Below are 13013 nucleotides of genomic sequence, written 5' to 3' on the forward strand. Positions count from 1 at the left end.
ATTGACACGTCACGAAGGTCAGGATTGAGCTGATGGAAAGATGGCGAGCACCTACAACTCCTTCAACCTGTGAGTATAAACACACACATAAATACATTTCCACTGCTTATCGAGCACTCCGATTATCAGTTATCAGCAAATGAACGAGCGGAGCAGCGGCTCTTCCTCAATACACAACTTAGCTCACTAACTAGAGCACAGTATCGGCAGGTACAGGTGATGTTATTACTGTCAATGGGCTCTACATGAACACTAATAATCAATAAACAATAATGATAGCCATCAATATAGCTGATTAGATTCACTCTAATCATCAGTTCAGCTCCAGACTGTTTGTTTATTGTGGGTTTTCTTGTGTCTGAAAATAAACACCGCGTACTTGCTGATAAATATCAGTGAAATATTTCTACTTTATCCCATAAAGTATGCTGTGTGTGTTTTATTTATGATGTGTAATTTGTATATTCAACATTTAATAATATAATATAATGTTCTTTTAAGTAGCTTTTATAATTGTATACGGTATTACCTCAGTGCTGGGTTGAAGCACAAGTAATATATTACAACCTTAAGCCGATCTTAATCTTAAAAAATAAGAAAAACACATGTATTTACATTAGTATTGCAGTGAAGGTCTGGACTGCAGGTACAGGTGACGTTATTACTGTATGTGTGCTTTAAATGAGCAGTAATAATCAATAAACAATAATAATAATCATCTATATAGCTGATCAGATTCACTTTAATAATCCGTTCAGCTCCAAACTGTGCGTTTATTATGGATTGTTTTGAGTCTGAAATGAAATGCAGAGTAATTACTAGTAAATATCAGTTAAAAATGTAATTTTTTTCCATAAAGTATGCTGTCTGTATTTTATTTATGATGTTTAAGATATATATTAGGCGGTATGATAATGCAACATGTTATTATGAGAAGCTTTTATTAATGTATACAGAATTACCTCAGTGTTGGGTGGAAAAACAAGTAATATATGACAAGCTTAATTTTAAAAATATAATAAGTAACACATGTATTCACATTAGTATTGTAGTTAAGGTCTGGACTGCAGGTACAGGTGTTGTTATTACTGTATGTGTGCTTTAAATGAGCATTAATAATCAAAAAACAATAATAATCATATAGCTGATTAGATTCACTTTAATAATCCGTTCAGCTCCAAACTGTGCGTTTATTATGGGTTGTTTTGTGTCTGAAATGAAATGCAGAGTACTTCCTAGTAAATATCAGTTAAAAATGTAATTTTTTTCCATAAAGTATGCTGTCTGTATTTTATTTATGATGTTTAAGATATATATTAGGTGGTATGATAATATAACATGTTATTATAAGAAGCTTTTATTAATGTATACAGTATTACCTCGGTGTTGGGTGGAAAAAGAAGTAATATATGACAAGCTTAATCTTAAAAATATAATAAGTAACACATGTATTCACATTAGTATTGTAGTTAAGGTCTGGACTGCAGGTACAGGTGTTGTTGTCACTGTCAGTGTACTTTAAATGAGCAGAAATCATTGATAAACAACAATAATAATAATCATCAATAAACCTGATTAGATTCACTTTAATAATCCGTTCAGCTCCAAACTGTGCATTTATTTGGGTTGTTTTGTTTCTAAAACCAAATACAGAGTACTTACTAGTAAATATAAGTAATAAATGTAATTTCTTTTTCCATAAAGTATGCTGTCTGTATTTTATTTATGATGTTTAAGATATATATTAGGTGGTATGATAATATAACATGTTATTATAAGAAGCTTTTATTAATGTATACAGAATTACCTCAGTGTTGGGTGGAAAAACAAGTAATATATGACAAGCTTAATCTTAAAAATATAATAAATAACACATGTATTCACATTAGTATTGTAGTTAAGGTCTGGACTGCAGGTACAGGTGTTGTTATCACTGTATGTGTGCTTTAAATGAGCAGAAATCATCAATAAACAATAATAATAATTATCAATAAACATGATCAGATTTACTCTAATAATCCATTCATTTTTTAGTGTCTGGAAATAAACACAGCTAGAGTACTTGCTGATAAATATCAGGGGAATGTTTATACTTTCCACAAAGTACGCTGTCTGTATGTTTATTTATGAAGTGTCAGATGTATATAAGGTGTATGACTGTATTGTGTTTTCTTTTAAGATGCTATTATGACTGTACACAGTATTACCATAATATTGATAATATAAACTGCAGAAAAAGAGCTACTTTATGAGGTTATTTACCTAGTTCTACATTTCTGTGTATTGTTTTATTGTATGTACACATGTTTCAATGATTATATATATATATATATATATATATATATATATATATATATATATATATATATACATACATACATGCATATATATATATATATATATATATATATATATATATATATATACACACACACACATACATATATACATACATACATACATATATATATATATATATATATATATATATATATATTATATAAAGTAATGATTGAACACACAAGTAGTTATAATTAATTTAATATTATTGTTTTGTATTATAATAATCGTTATAAGTTGTAAGTAGTAATTTGAGAAAAACTGTATCATTGATTTAATATTTATGTATTGTAATATAATATTAGGTGGCGCAGTGGGTAGCACAATCACCTTACAATAAGCTAAATTGTCCGTAGTGTTGTAAAAAAATAAATGAGTGAAAAGAAGAGAGAGAAGCCAGTCCAGGAGACTCGAAACAAGCAGAATTCCTTTATTGAGACGTGTTGGTTAATGTGCAGTCATACAGCGTCTTTAAGATGTCCGTGTCTGCAAGAGCCTACTAGAGGTCTGCAGTCTGCAAGTTCTTTCACAAGTCTCTCACAAGTCTCACACAAGTCTATGATTTAGTCTATATTGTGTTCTTAGGAGGAGGGGATATAGCTAAACAAAGTATGCAAATTAAGAGTTGTGGTCGGCAGGGTAAACTGCTTTTTCAGGCCTAATCTCATCTTGTTCTGGAGACAGAAACCGCCTGACCATTTGATCGAAAAGAGAAAACAATAGACACCCCATGCTGTGAAACTGACAATTTGCATTACATTGGCTTAGCCTGTAATCAGAAAGACAAAAGGTTAATGTCCTTCCTAGCTGGGATGTTAATGAAATTATATAATTAAAAACCAGAGAATATAACTTTTTAGTTATACGTAGATTATTGTTAATTTGAAATTAGATTATATAAATGTATATTTCCACAGTAGTGTGTGTGTGTTTGTGAATGCAAGAGTGTATGGGTGTTTCCCAGTGTCATGTTGTGGCTGAAAGGGCATCCCCTGCATAGAACATATGCTGGATAAGTTGGTGGTTCATTCCGCTGTGGTGACCCCAGATCAATAAAGGGACTAAGCCGACAAGAAAAAGAATGAATAAAAAAATATATATAAATAAATTTAAAAGTGGTAAGTAGTAATTTAAGAAAAATTGTATAATTTATTTAATTTTTATGGATTGTATAATAATAATAGGCTGTCTCTGTGGCACGATGGTCCATTTCTGTGTGGAGTTTGCATGTTCTCTCTGTGTTGGCAGTTGTTTCCTCCGGGTGCTCCGGTGGAAACAGAGGAATTGATTAACTAAATTGGCTATAGTGTATGAGTGTGTGTGAGAATGTGAGTGTGTGTGGGTGTTTCCCAGTACTGGGTTGCAGCTAGAAGGGCATCCACTGTATAAAACATATGCTGGATAAGTTGGCGGTTCATTCCGCTGTTGCTACCCCAGATTAGTAAAGGGACTAAGCCGAAAAGAAAAATTAATGAATGAATGAATGAAAGGATAATATAAAATACAAATGAAATAAACAGTATTGTTTTCGGTGACATTTAAAGGCTTCACTAGGTTAATTATGTGAACTAGGCAGGTTAAGGTAATTAGGCAAGTTACTGTATAACGATGGTTTGTTCTGCAGACAGTTGAAAAAAATAGCTTAAAGGAGCTAATAATATTGTCCTTAAAATGGCTTTTAAAAAATTAAAAACTGCTTTTATTCTAGCCGAAATATAACAAATAAGACTTTCTCTAGAAGAAAAAATATTATCAGACATACTGTGAACATTTCCTTGCTCTGTTAAACATCATTTGGGAAATATAAAATAAATAAATAAATAAATAAATGAATAAAAGGGGGGCTAATAATTCTGAGCTCAACTGTATGGGATTACTGCACATTGTGATATCGATGCTGAAACCGTATATTGTGCATCTCTAATTTGCAGTTTATAATTATTCATTCTAGTGCAGGTTTTTGCAGAGGCATGTTACAGTTACTGGTGTTCAGACCTGTTTGTGTTTTTAAGCTGTATTTCTCTGCAGTGTGTTTGTGTGTGTGTGATAATCTGGAGTTTGCTGTTGTTTCAGACACACGACAGCAGAGAAGTTTTACATCGAGGCCTGTGATGATGGAGTTGGAGATGTTCTCGCCATCGACCGTGTGTCCACTGAAATGACCCTCACTGGTACTACACACACACATACACACACACACACACACACACACATTCAGTCTCACACTCATAAGCCTATTTCGCACAGTGATACCGGTAAATATACGGAAAATTTCCTGGACGACTTTACCAGTGAATTCAAGAAAGCGATGTTCCCTGCGGCAAGGGCGTTACGGGATTTTTCCAGAAAAGTCTGTTCACACATTTATTCCAAAATACCGGCAAATTCTGAATTCATTCATCAGAAATGAGCTCTAATCGATTGAGCTTGTGTTTGTAAACATTAGACTACAATAGTAACTCTGTGGGTGGATCAGTATTGTCAACAACTTTGATGAAAACACATGGAGAAACATGTACATAATATGTGTGTGTGCTGGCGCTCTCCTGCTGCTTCATGTGCACACGCGATGTGTCAAGCGACTGAAGGAAGCAGAGCTTTAAGTTAAACACAGTTGGCATTAAGAAGCGACAGAAATGTGATCAGACTAACATCTAGCAGCTAAATGTGTCTGGAAAATATTCAAAGGCTTTTATTTTCATAAACCGCATGGATGTGAATGCGTCTGAGTGTTCTGATTGGCTGGAGTAGACGTCTCATGTCAGTGTGTTCTAGACGTGAACGCGCTCTTCCCAGCAATCTTCCTTCTGCATTCACACAGCGCATTCCTATAGGTATAAAGTGATTGGCAGTTGAAGGCTACGCAGAGCGTGAGTCACCTGACATTGAGTAAGTGGTGCAGGCAGCCGAAAACATTTGGATACTTAAGATTAAAGGCTTCTCAACGCCAGGTTTCTGTTGCACGGAACGAACCTGCTGCAACTAAAATTATGCCACCTGTGCACTAGTTTATACACCAAGGCACGCAGGCACACTTTTATTCAAAATTGTGAAACTATATTATTAAAATAACTATTATTTTTGCATATAATAACTAAGTCAGCGACGCAGTGGCGCAGTAGGTAGTGCTTTCGCCTCACAGCAAGAAGGTTGCTGGGTCACTGGTTCGATCCTCGGCTCAGTTGGCGTTTCTGTGTAGAGTTTGCATGTTCTCCCTGCATTCGCAAGGGTTTGCTCCGGGTGCTCCAGTTTCCCCCACAGTCCAAAGACATGCGGTACAGGTGAACTGGGTAGGCTAAATTGTTCATAGTGTATGAGTGTGTGTGTGAATGTGCGGCTGGAAGGGCATCCGCTGCGTAAAAATGTGCTGGATAAGTTGGCGGTTCATTCCACTGTGGCGACCCCGGATTTATAAAGGGATTAAAGCCTGGTTTTTACTTCTGTATCAAGTGACCGGCGTAACCCACGGTGCATGCAACGCACGTAGCTGTGCATTTATACTTCTGCGCACTGTCTCTGTTGGTCTGCATTAACACTTCCGAAACGCTAGTTGGCAGTGAGGTGTAAATGTTCCTCTGTGTCGAGTTTCTTCTCTGCTGTTTTGTTTTCCTGAACACTTCCTGGATGTACAAGTGGCTCAAACTCGCTCATTTTGAGGCAGGAACCGGCGGACGTGCAACAACTTTAACTATGAGGTAAACACAAAACAAAACTTTCCATCCGGAGCTCCTTCACGGGACTCCACACTTGTAAACAATCGCTACATTGGGTTCGCGCCATTCGCGCGGCTCTCGGTCCCGGCCAGACTCGTCAGCACTACCAAGCCAACCAATCACAGAGCTTGCGCTACGCGTCGTTGCGAGAGGTCAATTTTTGAGAGGTGCACGTCAGCGACGGCTATGCGTCAGCGCCGTAGCATACGCCGGCGTTTGACGCAGAAGTATAAATCAGCCTTAAGTTGACAAGAAAATGAATGAATGATGAACGAATGAATAATTAAGTCAAATTTATTTTCATTTTATTTAATAAAATAATGACTGATGTCGAACAGTGACCATGAAATACAGTATTTTAATATATGTTAATCTTATTACTTATTGTCTTATTTTATATTCTCTTATCATCTTATTTTCTCTTATCTTATTTATATATAATCTCTTACCCCTCCAATAACAGTCGTGTCCTCTGTTGTGTTTCAGTGAGGAAGGACGTTCCTCCTTCGGCAGTGACGCGACCAATATGTGGCATCATGGGAACCATCCGGCTGGTGGCAGGTACCATCTCTCTCAGAGACTCTGCATACATTTATTACTACATTAAAGGAGACCTATTATGCCACTTTTTACAAGATGTGAAATACTTCTCTGCTGTCTTTAAAGCAGGGGTGGGCAAACTCGGTCCTGGAGGGCCGGTGTCCTGCATAGTTCAGCTCCAACACCAATCAAACTCACCTGAACAAGCTAATCAGTGTCTTTAAGATCACTCGAAGTCCATAAGCAGGTGTGTTTGATTAAAGTTGGAGCTAAACGCTTTAAATTCAAATTAGATTGTGGTGTTTTCAGAAGAGGGCGGAGCTACAGGTGCCTGTGTGTCAGCATAGTGGCAGATTCAAAAACAAGACTAACTTCCTATGCTAATAAGGGAGAGATGGCCACTAGTGGGCGGGGCTTTCCCCCTGATGACACGTACAAAGGAAGAATGTCAATCAAAGTGTTTCATTCTGATCCTAAACAATACAATTAATTCATGTTTACCCTTAGAAGCTGGATATATTCACACACTGCTGACACACAACTGTATTTAAAAGTGATTTCTGTCGTTTTAAAATACAGAATTAAACTAGAAGATGGTCTGTGAATGAGTGAGTGTTGATTATTGTGTGTTCAGGCGTTTACCTCATCGTCATCACCAAGAAGAAGAAAGTGGGTGATCTGTTGGGTCATGCCGTCTGGAAAGCGTCCGACTTTGACATCATTTCATACAAGAAGACGGTTCTGCATCTGACAGACAATCAGGTATGTGGGTGTTTACACTAATACAGCGTTTTATTTGAGCACTGCGCTTGAACAGATCTTCATCCACATGAGGAAAACACACTGCAGAAGCTCGTGATATAGACATTTTTGGCAATTTCAAGCATTTCCAGTTCAACACCCCCAAACCACTGAGCGCTCCAACCACAACTATTTTCAGCTCGGATATTTTTATTTTGCTGAAAATCTGAAAGCAGTTTCTTTCTTTTTTTTTGCACATTTAAGAAATATCATGCAGGTCATATTTTACTCGAGCAACAAAAACCAGAAATGTTCATGTTTAAATAAAACACAGAACGTTTCTTGTTCTTAAGTGGAATATATTGACAGGATTTCTGAGATTAAGCCTTTTTTGTTGGCTTTAGTTTGTTGAATTAGGGCTGGGCGACATTGCAAAAAAAAAAAATCATGAAATCTTGTTTTATATCATTCGATATCAATAATTATTGAATATTTTTTAAGAGTACATTTAGGTATGTTAGGATTTGTTTTTATTTAACCACTTTATTTTTATTTACTATCATCGCTAAGGCAAATAATTGAAATCAGGGCTATTTAATTAGTTTGTCATAGGGTTCATGAAAAGCATCCCAAACGCAGGGCTGGAGAGATATGACTTGCTATATGAGTGATGACACAACTGCATATAAGAGCCCATATGCTGTATTTTTGCTCCTTAAGACACCCACATTGTTTTTTTTCTACTTTAAAATGTTAATAAATTTTATTTTAAAACTTCATAAAATCAGTGCACTGTACAATAGACTTTTTTTTTCTTTTTTTATTACAAACATTCAAATGTTGTGTTTTAGAGCACAACAAACGCAGTGCATTGCTGAAGTAGGCTTCTTCTACGTTCAGACACATTCATATGTTATGTTATGTCGTCTCTTTAAGAAATGTTGTCGTATTGATCTGATCATGTTTATTTGTATCTTCCAGATGCAAGACAACAAAGTGTTCCTGTCCATGCTGAACAGTGTGCTGAACACTGACGGTTTCTACTTCGCCACAGATTACGACCTGACGCACACATTACAGCGGCTGTCCAACACCAGCCCAGAGTTTCAGGAGATGACCTTACTGGAGCGGGTGAGGACTCGTTGACATTTCTTTTGCTAAACGGAAATTCAAACTATTTTCCCAGTCAAAGTTTGCTATTTAACAAATTGGGGAATAATAAATTAAAAGAAAGATCTAATTAAAAGATCTACTAATAGTGGCTGTCATGAGTACAACCGCATTCACCATTGAGAGGTGGGATAAGGACTTATGAAGAGGATTTTTGTTTTCACAATCAAAAATAAAAAAAACAATCCAACCTTAGAGGCTGATAGCTCCTCACCTTCATCATAAGCCCCTCCCCTTCATTATCATATCACCCCCTTCCTCATTAGCTCCACTACTTCACCATAAGCCCCTTCCCTTTGTTATCATCTCCTCCCCCTCATTAGCAGCTCCTCTCTTCATCATAAGCCCCTCCCCTTCATTATCATATTTTCCCCTTCACTAGTAGCTCCTCCCCTTCCACACAATTCCTTCCCCTTCATTATTATCTCCTCCTATTCATCAGCAGCTCCTCTCTTAACCATAAGCCCCTCCCCTTCATTATCATCTTCTCCCCTTTTCCAGTAGCCCCTCCCGTCCCAATAAGCCCCTCCCCTTTAGCATCTACTCTCTTTCATCAGCAGCTCCTCTTTTCATTATAAGCCCCTGCCCTACATTGTCATCCTCTACTCTGTACCAGTAGCTTCTCCCCTCCCAATAAGCCCCTCCCCTTTATCATCTCCCTTTCATCAGCAGCTCCTCTCTTCATCATAAGCCCCTCCCCTTCATTATAATTCACTCTGGGACAGGTTTTGCATGTAATTACTCATGGAACCTTACACAGAAATGTTCAGTAATGTGCTGTATTTTTGTATTTTTGAGGTTTGTTGAATGATTTTCTGCTGTTTCTGCAGGCGGATCAGAGGTTTGTGTGGAACGGTCACCTGCTCCGAGAGTTCATGGCACAGCCGGAGGTAAAACACACTCACACATTCACATCAACAAACTTTACATTCAGCTGCTGTTCTCACACTCATTTCTAGGACAGGTGTTTCTGCGCCTTAATATGCAGTTGAAGACTACACTATTTGCTTTAACATTCCTTTGAAATGTTAATTTATTTTAGTTTAATTTAAGTGATGTTTCACAGAGCATGGATAATTTTAATTTCATATCATATTTTTCGCCAGAATAAAAATATATATTTTTGGCTAGAATAAAAATATATGTGTATATATATATATATATATATATATATATATATATATATATATATATATATATATATATTACGGAATCCCGGAAGGGACGTAGTGGAGGAGAAAAAAATTGGCTGGGTGAAAAAAAATAATGGGTGAAAGAAAAAAATGGGTGGGAGGAAAATATATATTTCTAAGTTTTTGCGTTCTCGCAAAGTTTTGCGTTCCCTCGCTTCACTCACGTTAACCCTCCCGTTTTTGCCGAAATTCTCCCATATTATACCATTCTATCCCACTTTCTTTACATTACTGTGCGTCGATCGTCGCCTTTCATATGCTACCTTTGAACCAGCGAATGCATGTATAAGCGCTGACTGACAGACGCGCTCCATACAATAAACTGATCCCAGATCAGCATCTGTACGCGCCAAGTAATCGGGTAATTTATGCACTCTGAAATGTTTCATATCATATTTTTCGCCAGAATAAAAATATATATTTTTGGCTAGAATAACGCTGATCTGGGATCGGTTTATTGTACGGAGCGCGTCTGTCAGTCAGCGCATGCATTCGCTGGTTCAGAGGTTGCAAAGTGAAAGGTGACGATCGATGCACAGATTAAATGTAAAGAAAGTGGGATAGAATGGTAAAATATGGGAGCATTTCAGCAAAAACGGGAGGGTTTACTTGAGTGAAGTGAACAGGAAGTGTTTGTGGAGAAACAGTTTTGCGAGGGAACGTAAAACATCTTTGCGAGAGAACGCAAAAACTTTAAAATATATATTTTCCTCCCACCCATTTTTTTCTTTCACCCTTTTTTTTTTTTTTCACCCAGCCAATTTTTTTCTCTTCCACTACGTCCCTTCCGGGGTTCCGTAATATATATATATATATATATATATATATATATATATATATATATATATATATATATATATATATATATATATATATATATATATATATATATATATATATATATTAAAAACTGCTAAGGTCAATATTATTAGCTCTCTTAAGAAATATTTTTTTTCTATAGCCTACGGAGCAAACCACTGTTGTCCAAATACTTGACATCATGGATAAGACTAAAGAAATTAGTTATTAAAACTATGAAAAATTTCTATTCAGTAGAACTTTATATACAGATGAAGTCAGAATTATTCGCCCCCTGTTTATTTTTTCCCCCAATTTCTGTTTAACGCAGAGATTTTTTCAACACATTTCTAATCATAATAGTTTTAATAACTCATCTCTAATAACTGATTTATTTTCTCTTTGTCATGATGACAGTAAATAATATTAGACTAGATATTCTTCAAGACACTTCTATACAGCTTAAAGTGACATTTAAAGGCTTCACTAGGGTAATTAGGGTAACTAGGCAGGTTAGGGTAATTAGGCAAGTTATTGTATAACGATAGTTTGTTCTGGAGACTAAAAAATATAGCTTAAAGGGGCTAATAATATTGACCTAAAAATGGTTTAAAAAAATTAAAAACTGCTTTTATTCTAGCTGAAATAAAACAAATAAGACTTTCTCTAGAAGAACAAAATATTATCAGACATACTGTGAAAATTCCCTTGCTTTGTTAAACATCATTTGGGAAATATTTAAAAAAGAAAAAAAATCAAAGAGGGGCAAATAATTCTGACTTCAACTGTATACTTTCACAGAAAGGTGAATGATTTTACCGTATGAAATGGGTTTGTGTGTTATTCATGCTTTTTTCATGTGTTTTTCTCTTTCAGCTCCACAGATTCGTCTTTCCTGTTATTCACGGCTGTATCCTTTACATTCTGACTGCAATGTGTGCATACATTAATATAATATAATTAGTGCTGTGCAATGATTACATTTTATTATTATCATTAATTAAAAAATATAAAATATTTGTTTATTGGTTTTAATATACAATACAGAATCATAAAAAAATTAGTAACACTCAGTAACAAGGTCAAACAGTAACAAGTATTATTTAAAGGTAAATAAATAATATTACTTAAAAAAAAGGGAAGTCAGTTTTGTTCATACATTAAGTATATTGTTCTGATCGTAATTTTTCAAATTATTAATTTTAATTTTGTAATTTAATTCCATTAAATAAATATTATCTGCAAAATTAATCAATTATCAATTAATAATGCATTATTAATTAATAATGCAATAATTAACTATTAATTACATTCTTACTTGCAAAATGTAACTATGATTTTAAAATTTCTGGAATATGATTAAAAGTGCAATAACACTTTAACTGACAACTTAGGTGTTTTTATAGCAGTATTCCCTTTACTAAAATTTATTGTACATCTTAACTTAAATGTATAAAAAATCTTAAACTAAAGCTGTTTGCCACTGTCTGGGCATTTAGTGATAATTACCAAGTGACTATATATATATATATATGTAGCATAATATAATCAATAAAATAATGGAGTTTATATTTTTAAATGGTATTAGAAAATGTTTTATTCTGAAAGAAATTTAAGGGAAATTGTTAAAGACTTGTCTTCTGGAGGATTTTTTTTAATTGTTATTTATCATGACATTTTATCAGTTTTGTTTTGGTTTTTTGTCCTCTTTTTTTGTATAATGCTTCTTTTGTTAAGAAACTGTCATGTTTGTAAATGATGTATTGGATATTTATTACCAATGTTGCCATGATCAAGTCAATGCTGTTGATTTGGCACTATAAAATAAAATTGTAAAAGTTTCAATTAAAATGAAAATGATAAATAAAAAACTATTTAAATAAAAAAAAAATACAAATGTGAAGTAATAAAAGTGTGAAACAAAATAAAAATGTGAAATAATTAAGAATAAAAGTGTAAAACTATTTAAAAATAGGGCAACACGGTAGCTCAGTGACCTCACAGCAAGAAGGTCACTGGTGGAGTCCCGGCTGGGTCACTTGGTGTTTCTGTGTGGAGTTTGCATGTTCTCTCAATGTTGGCGTGGGTTTCCTCCGGGTGCTCCAGTTTCCCCTACAGTCCAAACACATGCGCTCTAGGGGAATTGATGAACTAAATTGGGCGTAGTGTATGTGTGTGTGTGTGAGAGTGAGTTTGTATGGGTGTTTCCCAGTACTGGGTTGCAGCTAGAAGGGCATCCACTGTGTAAAACGTATGCTGGAAAATCTGACCCCTGATTAATAAAGGGAGTAGGCTGAAGGAAAATGAATGAATAATTCAAAATTAGATCATATGTAATGCTCGATCTTCATATATTGAGGTTTTGCTCCTTGATCTGCGCTCTCAGTCATCGCTATGAGGTCCTGCTGCATCAACGGTAAAATCTTCGACTGGAACCTGATTTCCCGCAGGAGCTGTTTCCGTGCTGGTGTCCGCTATTACGTCAGAGGTAAATCCAGTACATCTGCAGATGCTCATC

At 35.3% G+C, this 13013-nt stretch overlaps 1 protein-coding gene across 2 annotated transcripts in view; it reads left to right on the forward strand.

The window, feature by feature from the left end:
- The window catches only part of sacm1lb (SAC1 like phosphatidylinositide phosphatase b), a 30778-nt gene continuing 17765 nt past the window's right edge, over positions 1–13013 (forward strand). The window contains 8 exon segments of one of the 2 annotated variants that reach the window (NM_001080624.2): positions 1–69; positions 4414–4511; positions 6540–6614; positions 7228–7355; positions 8316–8465; positions 9335–9394; positions 11372–11405; positions 12882–12983. In NM_001080624.2, the coding sequence (NP_001074093.2) occupies positions 41–69; positions 4414–4511; positions 6540–6614; positions 7228–7355; positions 8316–8465; positions 9335–9394; positions 11372–11405; positions 12882–12983 (676 nt within the window). In that variant the 5' untranslated portion in view covers positions 1–40. 2 annotated transcript variants of the gene reach the window in all.

This window comes from Danio rerio, chromosome 16, assembly GCF_049306965.1.
Source record: "Danio rerio strain Tuebingen ecotype United States chromosome 16, GRCz12tu, whole genome shotgun sequence".
In the NCBI taxonomy this organism is placed as follows: Eukaryota; Metazoa; Chordata; class Actinopteri; order Cypriniformes; family Danionidae; genus Danio; species Danio rerio.